This window comes from Phaseolus vulgaris, chromosome 2, assembly GCF_000499845.2.
Source record: "Phaseolus vulgaris cultivar G19833 chromosome 2, P. vulgaris v2.0, whole genome shotgun sequence".
Lineage (NCBI taxonomy): Eukaryota > Viridiplantae > Streptophyta > Magnoliopsida > Fabales > Fabaceae > Phaseolus > Phaseolus vulgaris.
The window spans coordinates 83572-99257 of NC_023758.2; the positions used below are offsets into that span (position 1 = coordinate 83572).

The 15686-nt window shown below is 30.2% G+C and overlaps 2 protein-coding genes across 4 annotated transcripts; both read left to right on the forward strand.

Annotated features, from left to right (window-relative positions):
- Positions 1-2979: 2979 nt before the first annotated feature.
- On the forward strand, positions 2980-5241 carry LOC137809944 (large ribosomal subunit protein bL19c-like). Of its 2 annotated transcripts, none has more exons than XM_068611006.1 (5): positions 2980-3118; positions 3205-3507; positions 3667-3753; positions 3842-3975; positions 4919-5241. In XM_068611006.1, the coding sequence occupies exons 1-5, from the start codon at positions 3095-3097 to the stop codon at positions 5025-5027; spliced, it is 657 nt and encodes a 218-aa protein (XP_068467107.1). In that variant the 5' UTR covers positions 2980-3094; the 3' UTR covers positions 5028-5241. The 2 variants fall into 2 exon arrangements, with proteins under 2 accessions (XP_068467107.1, XP_068467108.1); XM_068611007.1 differs by having other exon boundaries at positions 3208-3507.
- A 1450-nt stretch (positions 5242-6691) lies between these two features.
- Positions 6692-10777, forward strand: LOC137809945 (vesicle-associated protein 2-1). 2 transcript variants are annotated; one of them, XM_068611008.1, is made up of 7 exons: positions 6692-7046; positions 7166-7236; positions 7333-7414; positions 8303-8418; positions 8510-8635; positions 9637-9711; positions 10546-10777. In XM_068611008.1, exons 1-7 carry the CDS (start codon positions 6995-6997, stop codon positions 10678-10680), a joined length of 657 nt encoding a protein of 218 aa, XP_068467109.1. In that variant the 5' UTR covers positions 6692-6994; the 3' UTR covers positions 10681-10777. The 2 variants fall into 2 exon arrangements, with proteins under 2 accessions (XP_068467109.1, XP_068467110.1); XM_068611009.1 differs by having other exon boundaries at positions 6751-7046; positions 9643-9711.
- The last annotated feature ends 4909 nt before the right edge of the window (positions 10778-15686 follow it).

Consider the following 15686-nt stretch of genomic DNA (forward strand, 5'->3'; position numbering starts at 1 on the left):
AATACATAAGAGTTTGAGCAGATTACTCTTAATCCCAAAGGTAGAATTAGTCACGCATACATCTAGCACCTTCCATTCTCCCAATTGGGTTACCATTCACTCAATGTGGTTTTTCTCTCAATCTTCCATCCTCGGGTTGAGTCTTAGCCCCCTATTTAACCTAATTTACTAGGGTTAGGGGGCTTTTTGTGTCGCGCTGATGGGCTAAATGATAAAACATAAAAAAAAAGGCTCAATTTTGTCTTATGCATTCTTGCTTGAGTGAGAAAAACGTCAATTTCCGAAAATTGTACTGGAGTATTTTCACTTGAACGAGAATCTCCTATTGCAAAATTGGTTTTTTCAGCACTTTCTCCATTATGGGACTCAAGAATAGGAAAGATTCTTCCTATTTTCAATTTTTGGGCTATCACAATCAGAACCAACCATTCCCTTTTCTATATGTATTACATCTATGTTCTTCTTCCTTAAACATGTTAAAGGGTTATATCATTAGAGGTTAAGGTGCAATATTAACAAAAAAAATTCTTGGCTCAAAGGGGATATATAAAAAAAAATGGAATTTTAATAAGATAAAGGTTGGCTATTTGGTCTTGGGTTCCTAGTTAACACAAAAAATACCTCAATCATCTTCATGTCTTTTATGATGTAAAAAAAAATAAAAGTTAAGCAACCACCAGTGTTAATTCATCAGTAAAACTCTCAAAACTGTTTAAGGTTCACACACTCACTTGGTTTAATTGGTCTCATTCCTTTTTGTCTTGTCATTCTCTGTCGTAATCAATCATCATGTTAAATTTTCATGTATCATAATTTCAACTACATTTGAACAGGAATTTAATCATATTTTCTTTTCTAACCTGTGTCTAATTCATCTCTCTATCTAAGATTGCTTTCTTTTACTGGTTTCAACCATCTAGAAAGATCATTGTAGAACTGTTCCCAATCGCTAAACGCCATAGCAAGAGCTTTTTGTTTTCCCAACCATGTTTTTCTATATGTGATAGTATAGTCAAGTAGATTTTTTATTTCTACAATTAAGCTTTTAATTGAGATGGAGAGATTTACTTTTATTGAAGTCAGCACCATGGATGTTGTATGGGTTGAGTCCAAATTAACATGGTCTACCGAAAGATTTGTTGACAAACAAAGATGTTGTGCATCAATTTTCTTTATGACCCATTGTCTTCGAAATTTACTAAAAGATGCATGTATTCCATTAGCACCCTCCATCATGATGTATGCACTAAGCCACATATCTCTGTGGCTTTGATTCCACAACAACAAATTTGTAACCATTGTTTATGTGGTATTGTTTTATGGCATTCAATGTTGCCTCCTTTGAAATGAAAGACATGTGTTCACGGAGGTCGCAGTCAATGTTATGTACGGATTGACTGCCAGACGAAATATATTACGAAGAAGATTTCTTGAACTGATCTCCATCATCCAAACAGAAGTTGTAGCTGTCTCCATCTTCACTTTTGTCATCCACGATGCCTTTAAATATTGTTTCTTCATGTTGACTTATTGATGTTACACTAGAAGCCGAAAATATTGTGTCCCACATACCTTCTCATTTTTTTACGTGGCTAAAGGATGTAAGAGATATAAACTGAAACAAATGATTGGCCCAAGGCACAAGTTCATTCCATTTCTCTCTTATTATATAACAAAATGTGTCTCGGTTCAATATAATCTAACATAATTATTTGAATTTTAATTCATTGTGACAATTTCAATCCTTCAGCTAATCTACAAATATGTCTAATTTTTTCAGCCTTTATGTGTATAAAAAAATATCTTGTACAAAAACACTTTGTTTCATTGTATCAAAGACAAAAGATACAAATAACTTTACATTGAACTCTCAAACGATTTTTTTTTTGTCAGATTCATAACATAGAAGTTGCCTTCACAATTGGCGACTTTACATGGCACACCAAAATACTTCAATTTTTCAGATAATATTATTGTACTTTTTGGATTCTCATATATCTTTTTAGTTTTTAAATTTCAAATACAATTTTATATTTTAAATTATAGAATTAAAAATTATTAATAATTTTAAATACATTTTAAATTGTATAATTGGAATATTTTTTAGTTATCGACACCTTTAGAATAGTACAATTATATTTTAAACTTTACAATTTATGAATTTAAAATATATTTGACAATAAAAATATTTTTTAAATTGTATAATTTATAATATAAATTTATATTTTTACGGTATAATTATAAAAATGAAAAAAAAGAAGCAAATCCATCACTTTGAAACTTGAAAAATTATGGAAATGCACGAATAACTATGGTGTAGAAAAAAAAAGATTGAGACATGTGTTCTTCATCCAGCCCATAAGATAATAATGGACTCTATTTTGCAAATTCTCCCTTTTATAAAAAGTCAGTTTTAATTTTTTTAAATAATATTAAGTAAAATATAACCTTATTTTTTTAATTTTTTAAATAACTTCAGCTATACCTCACATCCATGTCTCTCACTTAACTGCATTCCTTCCTTTTTATTGTAATTTTTTATAGATCACTTATATTATTTGATCATTATATGAGAGGGTTTGCGTGAAGACTCGTTGTATTTGATGTTTCTTAATGAAAAATATATATTTTTTAATTTGTTCTCTATTTTTACACCTAGTTGATTTTTTTTTTCTGTGTTTTGTTACTTCAAAAAAAAAAGTAAACAAAAACACAATAATCACCAATAAAAACATCATAAAATTTATCTCAACCTCAAACATTCATCACCATCCACCAGAAGCAATTATCATCACTTGAAAATGTCTTCATCCTACTTAAAAGTATATTGTTAAAATTAAAAAAATATATATATGGAGGTGCAGGAAAAAGGTGTGGAGGTGCAGGAAGAATTTGTCCTGTCTTCAGGTCCCTCCTTTTTTGTAAACCAGGCCCGGCCCAATAAAAGAAAAAAAGAAAGTGTAGTTGGCACGTGTGGAAGGGATGGAAACAGATAAGGGCCTTCTCCATTCGAGCTTCCCAATCCTCACATTTTGCAGTGTTCCCATGTCTCCTACCCACTGAAGTGCAGCCCCGTATTTCCCTCTCCCTAACAATGGCTTCTCAAGTTCTTCTTCAGGTTTTGCTCTCCCCTCTTCATTAAATGTCAAAACCTCAACATTTTTATATTCTCTATCTTCTACTGATTCCCAAATTGTACTGCAGCAGGCCCTGTTTGCGCCCAAGCTCACTTTTCCTCCTTCTTCCTCTTCTTCTTCCCCTCGTAACTTTGCGCTAATTTCTAGGGTTCCTTCCACTCCAATTTCATGGCGCTGCACTCCCCTTATTGCCAAGTCTAGTTTCCTCGTGAGAGCTGATTCCAACCTCGAAGGCGGTGGTGAAGCCACCGAAGATGTTCCTTCCGATAATGTCGATGATGTTTCGGAAGGTGAAGCAGAACTGCTTTCGGATTCTGAAGCTCCGAAATTGCCCCGAAAAGCCAGAGTCAAGCTTGGAGACGTTATGGGGGTAATTCGAGTAGTCTTAAATTAGCTTGAGTGTTTTAATTACCAATTAGTTTTCCACACTCTGCACTCTTTCTATGTGTGTCTGTGTGTGAGAATGTGTAGGGAAAAAACAGAAGATGGACGAAGTGTAAAATGCATGGTGTTGTTGTTGTTGATGCAGATATTGAATCAGAGGGCAGTTGAGGCAGCGGAGAAGGCAAGACCCACGCCAGACATTAGGACTGGGGATATTGTCGAAATCAAATTGGTATTCTTTTTATTACTTACGGGATATTCTGAGAAGAGTGCTGAAGTGACATGAATTTTACGGTGATGTATCTTTGTTCTTCTTGCAGGAGGTTCCTGAGAACAAGCGTAGGCTGTCCATTTATAAAGGGATTGTTATCTCGAAACAAAACGCTGGTATTCACACAACTATTCGAATCCGAAGAATCATTGCCGGCACTGGGGTTGAGATAGTCTTCCCAATGTGAGTTTCCTCTTAATTAGAACTTTGTATTTAATGATTGTTATTGCCATTTGCATTTCCGCTATTTGGATCATTGCTTCACATCATTGTTGGTCCTATTGTTGTGATTAGGGGATATAATTATATAAATCATTTTCGTACTAAAAGGTGGGAATTTGGGATGAATACTTCAGCTATCTTTTTTACTTGAAAGGAACTGTAGTCAATTTGTAGACTCTGGATGACTAAGATGTGGAAAAATAAATAGTTACGAGTTGTCATTTTCAAAGATTTAGATTTACTTGATCTATGCCTGCACAATTTGCAACTGTGCACCTTTTGAAACTACAAATTGTTGGGACATTGGTTGTGGGATACTGATCAATAGTAGCTTAAGGTAACCTTGTTCTACAATCCATTGAAGCATGAGGTTTATTCGGTTTCCATGGGAGGGTTATAACTTGTAAAAGAAGACAAATCCCTTTTTGTGTGCGATTTACCACCCTCCCTGGGTGTACCAAATTCAGGGAATAAGATTTCTAGTCGTGGGAAATGGGAATTGGAAAGCATATCAGTCTGAACTTGAAATCTATCAATGTGTCAATGTCTCAGAAGAATGGCGGGTGAGATTCAGATCTGTTTCAATGTGTGACCTACATTTCTGCTGGTTGCTAATGAGCATATGCAATGCTTCTATGCTTATTGTTTGTCTTCGTATCTGTTTCAATGTGTGATCTACAGTTCTGTTGGTTGCTAACGAACATATGCAATGTTTCTATGCTTAACGTTTGTCTTCAGTCTGTGTTGTGTATTAAAAGTGAATGAAACATATTGAGAAGATCTGAATTTGTTTATTCAAGCTGATTACCCAAACAGTTATCTGTATTAATTACAAATTGATGTTTAAAGATCACTGTATATGAATTTTCATATTCTTATATGATGCTTATATTTACTGGGACAGTTACTCACCAAACATAAAAGAAATCAAAGTGGTAAACCACCGGAAGGTCAGAAGGGCAAGATTGTACTATCTCAGAGACAAGCTTCCAAGATTCTCCACTTTCAAATGATACGTAGATACCCCACTCTTCCCTACGTTCATCTTCGAAGTAGTCTACTGATCCATGATAAGTGTTGCGAGGCTCTTTAATGCTGTTTTTTCAATTTGTTATGTTGTAGAATATATCATTTTTCTTCCCCTTATACTATCCTTCCTAAAATCCAAACAAATGTACTGCTGAACCTTGATAGCACTGAGAAATTTGAAGTATTTCTTCTGCGTCACTAATATATACCGTAGAAAGCAAAGCTGTGAAAAAAGAAAATCATTACTTAGTTCATTAAAATGGATGCTAAGATTAAAATCTAAAGCCACGTGCTGGAATAATCATGTTACAAATTCTCTAGTTTTCTGCTTTTATTTATTACATATCTAAATCTGGACGAAATATGCTTGCATGGAGATGCAGCCTATTCTAATGTTAAGATAGCCTTCGTCGACCTGATTAGTGACCACTTATTTAATTATCAGTATAGTGTGCCCCGGTATGCAAATACGTTGTTAGTGTTTTGAACGCTCTTCTTGCTTAAAAGAAGAAAAATATCAATATATGTATGTATATATATATATATGCCTTAACTAATATGATGTACATAGGTATACATAGAAGTAGAAGGGAGGTAAAAACTAGTAGATAGTTTTGAGTATCGATCATATAATATGCTTAAAAAAATGTAATGAGATAAATAATAATCAATATTGAGCATTTGCTTTATAAAAAAATATTAATGAGATATTTAGAATAATGGAGTGTTAATAACTAATCTAATAAAATTGAAAATTTAATTTAAGAAATTGAATAAGCGGGAAATTGGCCTAAAAATCGGAGAATTTTTTTTTATTGGATTGGATTTCAGATTTACTTTTGAAAATAGATCCAATTCAAATTGAACTTATATATATATATATATATATATATATATATATATATATATATATATTTTATTTTTTTTTTTTAATTTTTTTTTTAATTTTTTTTTTTAATTTTTTTTTTTTTTTTTTAATTTTTTTTTTTTTTATAAACATATGTTTTATTAAAAGCATATAAATATACTATTTGAATAAAATTATAAAAAAATAGTTATCAAGTTATATAAAATTGTTCTTGAAAGTGTATATTTAAATTACTATGCCACTATTAATTATACAATTACTTACAGATTATATATTTAATTTTTTAAATATTTATACGGTATCTATACCTATATAAAAGAGATTCTTCACTTTAATTAGATGTTATAAATTATTTTCTATTTTGTTTTATTAATTTATTTTGATTATTTAGATATTTTATAATTTTAGAAGTTAATATATCAGCTTTTTAATTTTAAAATTTTATTTTATTTGTTTTTACTTAATTATAGGAAAGTGAAAAGATTAATGTTGTGAAGATTGATTATTTTCTGTTTTAAACTAATATATTTTTATTAAATAATTTTTTTTTAATTTTAAAATTTTATTTTATTCGTTCAGAATAATCAATTTTGAAGGTAGAGAAATTTTTTAACTTTTTCTCTCTTATTAAACAAGATAAACTGAAAATCAGTGTAATTTAAACCCCCTTAAATTAAATTAATTGAAATATAATTATAAAGTAAAGTACTTAAAAAGAAAACAGTTGAATGTGAATAAAAAAAATTTTAAAAAGACACGTGCACATAGTAGGTAGCAGGTGGCCCCAAAGGACGCGAGAGTGTAGCAGCGTCTCTCTCTCTCTCTGTTATTCAGTGCCTCTGCCAAAACCAGATGGCACAGACACACAGTGTGGAGGAGTCTGAAGACCAAAACCGATCTCAGTGGCTAAAATTCTGCATAATCTGGTTTTGGACTTTGTAGCCATCGGTGCCCCATACTCCTCGTTCCATCACATATTTCTTCTTCCTCTTCTCTTCTCCTTCATCTGATGCCACCACTCTAATTCATTTCCTCCTCCATTCCCCCTTCCCTCCTCCTCCATTCCCCCCCTCCCTCTTCGCCATGACCGCCTCTCAACTCATCTCCGTTAGTCCCGACGAACTCCGCTTCCATTGTACGTCTCTCTCTCTCTTCTCAATTCCGTTTTCCCTCAATCTTACCAAATGCTTAATTATCATAAACATTCAACTCGAATGCGTTTTTTAGTTACTCTCCTGATTTTCGTGTAACCAGTTGAGTTGGAGAAGCAAACGTTTTGCGATCTTAAGGTCCTCAATAACACACAGAATCATGTTGCTTTCAAGGTATCATTCTTTTAACTTAATCTTCCCCAATATCCTCTTGCTTTCTTCTCCTTGCATTTGATTCCCGTGTTTTTTTCTTCGTTTTCTCTTTCATAGGTCAAAACCACTTCTCCCAAGAAATACTTCGTACGGCCAAACACCGGTGTCGTACACCCCTGGGACTCCTGTATCATCAGAGGTGCTGCTTGTTAATATTACCCAGTTACTTATAAGGCTAGTTCTTTGATTATTATGATATGCATTATCTTTGTTTCGGTTAGAAATACACGTGATCAAGCAGTTTTAAAAACGGAAACTATTAAATTCCTTAGCCGTGGCCAGCACACGTTCGCACTGTTTAACAGTACATCCTCTTAACTTAACAACTCTTTTATTATTATTAAAAGGGGTTGTCGTGAATGTTGGTTGCGTCAAACTATCTTTTTTTTTTTACTTTAATACTTTTGTGATATCTTTGGTTGGTGGTATGAACAGATAAAATGAAAAGCAAAATTGTCACCTCACCGACCTCTTTCATTGCCTTTTAGCCAAATTAAAAAGAAAAATGTTACCGAGACAAATTTTATTTATTTGCTGAAATTTATTAGAATTTACAAAATTGTGTAGGTCACTCCGTGTTTAGTAGTAAACTTCCACTCATGATTTTTAATTTCTAATGATTTTAAGCAAAGACAAAGAATTATTAGTGTGTTGCAAGAACTTCTCTAGCAGATATGCATTTGAACAGAGTACTGAATGAACATCTAATAGACGTACATTTAGAAATATCCTGTTTCGTACTATACATGGGTAGGAGGAAACGGAGGATGGATGTTTTGGTCTGTGAAAAACTGCAAATTTCAACTGATCAAAGGTCACGTGATGGGAGTTTTTCTTTCCTGCAACAGTAAGGACTAGGAATAAGTGATTAAAAGCTTTGTTTGAGCTTGTGATACACTGTATCAGATTTTTTGGTTCCATCTAGATGAACTGTTTTTATGTTTAATTTATTTGCTTATGAGCCCAGAGCTCTTCCCATTCTATGGAATTAGAATTTGTCATATTGTTCAATTTTTATTTTGTGCAGTCACCCTCCAAGCCCAACGGGAATACCCTCCAGACATGCAATGTAAAGACAAGTTTCTCTTACAGAGTACAATAGTGAATCCAAATACTGATGTTGACGACCTCCCACCAGATACTGTAAGAGGGTCAACACTGTCCTTTATACGGGATCAACTATACAGATTGAAAAGCAAAAATTGATCACTGATACTGCTAATTTCACTTGCAGTTTAATAAGGAAAGTGGTAATTCAATAGAGGAGTTGAAATTAAGAGTTGCATATATCTCTGCTGCCTCACCCGAAGGATCTGAAGATGATGCATCAAGGAACTCACATAAACTTGATACCTCTTCTGTGAGTCTATTTTCCTCCCCCATAACCCTTTGTGGAAATCAGTTTGAAGTTCCACTTTTTTTTCTTTATTTTGAATTTCGTAATTTTATTGTTAAGCCATAATGCCATATATTGTAAGTTATGTCTTAAGGAGATTACTGTGGGTGGCTTCTTTGCTCATAAAAAAAAACTGTGGGTGGCTTCACTTGATGGCATAGTTCTTGGATTTTGTGACAGCATTAATTCCATTTTGTTGATGCACAACCTACTCATGAGGGCAATACTTGCTGCATTTGGAGGAAACAACGTAGGACTTGGTATTTGAGAAAGCTAAAAAACATATTGAGATTGATAAATAAAGACAAAAATAAAAATTGAAATCAGTGAAACATTTAAACTTCTCTCTATAGGTCCCTTCTGATTAAAAATATAAACATGTGCTGCATCAAGTTTCTCCTGTTTATAATATATCTGGTATTTGGTTTATTCGCTCAGTTTTTACTTTATAATTTTATAGATGTATTTCCTCGGCTTTTAAGTGGCAGATTGTGCACTCCACAAATTCACCCATGAAAGGAGTGTGGAAAAAAATTATGCTCAGGTCTCTAGTTAGTTTGCCGGAGATTATCTTGTGAAAGATACATATATAATTTTAACTCCTGTGGGCTGTTTATAGATTATATGTACAGGCTAAATTTAACGTAATTACTTCTGTATTTGTGATACCAGTTTATTTTTTTAGATTAAGAAAATTGTATTGGCAGCTTTTAATTTCATTCCATTCACATGCATACTGATTCCATCTGTGTATCAGCAAAATGAATGGCTAGTTGCTTGAGTTCTGTATTCTGTATTTGAGTTGTTATCTCTAAAACAGTACTCAATATTGCAAGTCATTTGCTCATTGTCAGTCATTTCCTACATTGTGGCAGTTAATGCCAGACAGTTAAACCTTCCCTCCTTACCAAGTTTTATTGTTTAGATTAGCCGGTCATGCTTAAATTAAATTTCTTTTTTTGAAGAGTCAGGCTTTACAGGATCTGAAGGAAGAAAGAGATGCCGCTGCCAGACAAACAAGACAACTGCAACAGGAACTGGTAATTGTTCTGCGTATTCCCAACATTGCTCTTTTATCATAAGATTTTATTTGGAGTTGATGTTCCAAATATGCACTCATGGTGACTCAGTTGATTGTGATGAAAAAACAAGTATTAGAATAAGTTGGAATCAACAATGATATTGATACGCATGCACATTATCTCCACCTCTCCTCCACTTCCAAATTCTCTATTAATTTACTTTCATTTCATATCATCTATTTTCTTTTTTCTATAAATCTCTCCTTTTCTCTTCATGCACCCCTAACGGGTGTTTGAATATAATTTTCTTTAGGAATTTAGAGTTTCTCTCCCCTAAAAAATATCATAATGTACAACAGAAAAAGGAATAGACCTATGAACTGGAGACAAAACCATTATGAGTTGAGCCTGTGTACTTGACTATATAATGATAAGTTATTTAATTTCTTTACTTTCAACAAAAAAAAAATTTAATTTTCTTTTAGCTTCATTTCCTGTATGCTAGTCCAATACTTCTTAAGTGGCCATTAATACTGACTTGGCCAGTATGGAAGGAGTTGCTTTTCTGGTTCCAATTTAACGAGCCATTATAAAAAAAATAAACAGAAGTTAACCTTATTCCCTGTAATAAAATTGGCCTCGAGGCATGTAAAGTCTCCCCTTCAAAAAAAAAGGAAGGAGGGAAAAAGGGGCACATGAGGTCGGTAAGAGCTAAAAGTGATTAGTGAAGTCGTCTTTCTTTTTGGGTGCAGTGCAACACTTGGATCTGTAATAGTTGTATGTTGTATTCTTTACTGAGACTTGAGAGCTATTGTAAATATCAGTAATATATTTGCTGTGTTGACTGTGTAGGACATGATGAAAAGACGAAGAAACCGAAAAAGTGATCCTGGCTTTTCCTTCATCTTTGCCATTTTTGTGGGTGTCCTTGGAGTTTTACTTGGCTTTCTTTTGAAACTTTTATTCTCTTCTCCATCTAGAGAATGATTTATACTATTCCATACATTTTCATGATGCAGACTCTCCGTATTGTTCACTGTATACCTTTAAAGTTTAACATTCTTTTGAATTAGAATTTTTCCAATATGCCTCGTAGGCTTGCCGCACTCTTGTCTGGAAGGTTAACGTATAGTCTTCTTTTCTTAAAGCAGCCATAAATACAAATTCACGAGCATAATATCTGCAAGAGGAATGGAAATGTTTCATACTGATTTACAATTACTCTTTATAATACTCCTCTAATACAAATATACACCAAATTCAACTACAACCTAATTTCCTGATAATTAGACCTTGAGGGCTGGCTTAGCCCAATATCAAGGAAAAGAAAAGGAAATTTACTGTGTTCAACTAGGATCACACCCTATCTACTTTGTTGTTCCATAATTATTGAAATTTCAAAAATACTTATATGTTTTGAATTGTACAATTTATAACTTAAACCATAAATTACGTTATTTTTTAATCTAGAAAATGATTTTCTAATTGTATAATTTGAAAGTTAACTTTGTATTTTGAATTTTACAATTTATAAATTATTATAATTTTTGAAATACAAAATTGGTTTTCAAATTCTATAATTTGGAGAATTCCAAAACATGAATCTAGAAAATGGTTTGTTTTCAAGTTGTAGAATTCGGATTCCTAATGAGAGAGGATGGTTAAAGAGTGAAAAGTTTAAGGTGGGGAGGAGTGGAAGTGTGAGAATTTAAGAAAAAAATTTAGAAAAAAATTTAGTGTAAATGGATCGGAGTAGATTAGAGTCGATGTTTGAGAGAAAAATTGAGAAATGTAATGTTTAAAATGTTATTTTAAATTATTTTAAATGGTATAAAATATAAGATTATAAATTTACTCTTATATATTAAATAATTAAATAAAATATAAATTAATTTTGTGTACATTAAAATAAATAAAATAATATAAAATTATAATTATAAATAAAAAATAAAATAATGTAAAATAAAAATATATAAATAAAATTAAATATTCAAATAAAATAATATTATTATTCATTTTATTAATTTAAATAAATTTTTAGTTAAATTTATGTATTTAGATAATTTTGATATTACTTATGATTATTTAATTTGTATTATATTATGTTATATATATATATATATATGTTATTTATATAATATTAATGATCATTTTTATATATCATTTAATTTGCTTATTTACATTTTTTATTTCTATCATTACAACATCTATCACAACCAAAAATTTATCCTCAATTGTTCAATCAACATTAATCATGAAAAATATTATATACTAAAAGAAGAAAATATAATGAAATATGTTTCTTTTTTCTTTGTCTTGGACCCGCAATCACTTTTCTTTCATATCCTCCATCACACCACCCCTCTTATTTTTAACCTTTCTAATCAAATTCTAAAATGTAAGTGTTTCGCTTGTTTGTTCTTTCCTTTCCCGGTTCATTTTCTCACTTTTTTCGCTCATAGACTAACACGTCTCCCCTTTTCTCCTTAAGTCTTCTTTTTCTCATAGACTAACCTCTCTCACTCTCACCGGCGCACTTTTATATATCTGGTACTTTTTTTCCCTTTTAATTTTTTATTCAATGAACAAAATCCTGCTATTCTTTTTTTTTCTTTAATAATTTTGTTATAAGTTTGATTAAATTGTTATCTTCGTGTATTTTATGGCGTTATTTGTGTCAACACAATAATAACAATATCGTCATCATACAAAGCCAAAGACCATGCATAAATGAATAAAAAAGAAAAGTAATTTCAGACGTTGCATTTTCATCTTCTACTTTATAATTGAAAAAAAAAACACTTACTGATTGATTTTGTGATTTGGTAAGGAAACTACAACTTCTCATATTTTGAATTTTAAATATGAAAATAGAAAACGAAAAAGGTGTTTGATGGGATAAAAGTAAAGATAAACGGGAGAAAAAATGCAATTGTGCAATGCTCCTTAGCAAGCTTCACTTTGCAATGTTTGGTAAATCAGTAAAATTTTACTAGCAAAATTTGTATGTATCTTTAAAATTTAAAAATACTATGGTATATAAATTAATAATATTATGAAATTTAATTATCTATTATATTAAAAAATACAGTTTAATGTATTCATAAAAACTACATTAACATATTAAATAAAAATATCATTACATATGATATATAAATTAATAATATTATGAAATTTAATTATCTATTATATTAAAAAATACAATTTAATGTATTCATAAAAACTACATTAACATATTAAATAAAAAATATCATTACATATTATATCACATAAAGTTACAATTAATAGTAATTTTAATGTTAATTGTAGTAGTGAAGTAGTACCGACCATTCCTTATCCTCATTTTGTTTCCTTTCTCTAATGTTTATTATTGATCCCTCTTTCCCAATGAAAGATATAATTTCCTAGACCAGTAAAACTATTCACCTATTCACATTCTCAACCAGCAAAACTATTTGCATTTCCACCTGTGGTGTTGTTCCATTTCTTCATTTAATTTGATGCTTCCATTGGTTGGCGTTGCCTCAAACCCATAACCATTTATGTTCTTCTTTACTCTTTTAATGTTGCCTTCTATTCCACTCAATCTAAAATTATTATTATTAAACGACTCTCCTTCTTTCGTATTTATCTAACAATTTTGCATTTGTTAGGTTGGATATTAGATGATAAAAAGGATCTTATATAATATTTTAGATTTTCAGTTATAATATTTTAGATTTTCAGTTGTAATTATCTTTATCAGTTTTAACTGTTTTATCATTTGTAACAGTTTTATCAGTTATAAGTATCATATATTTTTATGTGCTATATAAATATTTCACTCAATAATGTAAGTGGTAACAATTCTTGATTAATAAAATCTATTATCATCCATGTTCTCATCCATCTATAGTGGTTTATCAACTTAAAAAAAGACATAATCGATTATCTTTCATGTTTTCACCTATTTATATGCTTAAAAAAACATAATCGGATATTGGTTTTGTGTATTACGAGTGATAATCGATTATGACTCGCGGATTTCAAGTTGTTCAAAATTTAAATGTTTCCATGAATCTTTGATGACATGCAAGGTGTGTAAAAAAAATGAAGGAAGGATAATGAAGTAAAAGGGTATTGATCTATTGGTTTTACTCGACTTTCTACACTAATGAAAAAAGAAACAAAATAATCTCTTACTCACTTGTCCGTCTTCACATTCTTCTTAACATACACAAATTCAAACATGCATGATGTGTGTTTCTTCCTTAGTCACTAACAGAAAATGGTGGAAGCAAACACACTCTTAGTGAAATCTAACTTTTCACCAAAAGAATATGGAAAGGTAAATCTAATTTTTCACCAAAAGTATAGAAGTGCATCAGAAACTATGGAGGTGGGGTAAGAAATTGCCTTTTTCCTTACTTCCACTTGGGCTTATTAGTTTGGATATAGGCCTCACCAAAGTTACAAATTCATTATGAATATATACATTTTGAAATATATTCTCAAATCTTCGTTCCAAAATATATATTTTTCAGAATGTCCCTATAACTATAGTCTAAAAAAATTTAATCATTCAAATACATACGCACTCTGTCTTACCTTGTATAGAGTTGTACCGAGTTAATTAATAATTACATAACTATTCTTGTAAGTAACATTTTAATTACCAACTAAAACTTTTACGAGAGAGGATTGATAGATGAGAAGAAAATCACCAAAACTATTGATTTTTAATCAATTTTAACTATCATACAGAGAATTTCATAAAAGGAGTATTAAGGATTGTCTCATTAAAATTCTTCTAGCTTTGAATGCTTGCTGATAAAGTCAACAGTGCAAAAAAATAATCAATGACAGGGATTATAATATAAGTGATACAGTATAATGATTACAACTCCAAAAGAATTTTAAAAAATTAAATAAAAATATTTAAACTTAATGATGATTTTAAAATAGTTTAATATACATTATATTAATTGAAAAAAATTAAGTGTTGATTAAAACAGTTAATGATGTTAAAAATCTCAGTGATCGGATAACAATTTTATGATCCTTGAACCCTTATAAAAATACATAATTGAGTTTTTTATTTATAAAATGGTATTAGTGACTCATTATTATGCAATTTTTCTTGGTACCAAATAGGAGTTCTGGTTTCAAAATAGTAAATAATCTATCCAATAATAATATTACTAATATTTTTTTACTTTATTAATGTAATGTGTCTATTGTATACTCGTTCAAAATTAACTCATTATACTTACTGAAATATTTACTAAAATATCATTCACTTAACAACTCTTAATATATTTTATATAAAAAAAATATAATAATTAACACAAGTTTTTTTAATCTTGGTCTCTTTCTGTAATCTTATTATATAATAAGTATACTTTTCATAATTTTCTCTTTTTTTTCCATTTATCTGACTTCATTACAAAACTTGTTATGTATTTAATTTTTTTGCTATATATGTTTTTGTGCATTTTTTAAGGTCAGTTATTTTATCTTCCATTTAAATCAATTGTAACTTTAAAGATATGTGCATTTTGTTGTAAAGAAAGGAGAAAAATAGAGCTTATTTTAGAAGAAAAGGCTTTTGTACTAAAATTTATAAACGAATTGATGAAAATTAATTATTTACAGAATTTGGTTTTGTTAACCTTTCTTATTAAACTAATGGGTAAGAGTCACCAAATAATCTTTTTACTGGAAATGGTTTTGATATTGTAACATTAAATATCGTATTTATCCAATAAAATATTTTATTTAAGAATAATAGGTAGCAAAACTATAATAAACTTCGTATATTTTTATTGCTTTGTTTTTTTTTTAGTAATATTTAATTGTAATAACTCTTTTATTATATTATAATAGTAATTTTTTTTATTTCATTTTCGCAAGTGAATTCAATTTAGTCTTATTATTTTGTAAGGATGATCATGGACTCTTTTTTCAAAATTTAATTTAGATTTCATTTAAATTTAATACAATATATTGTATCT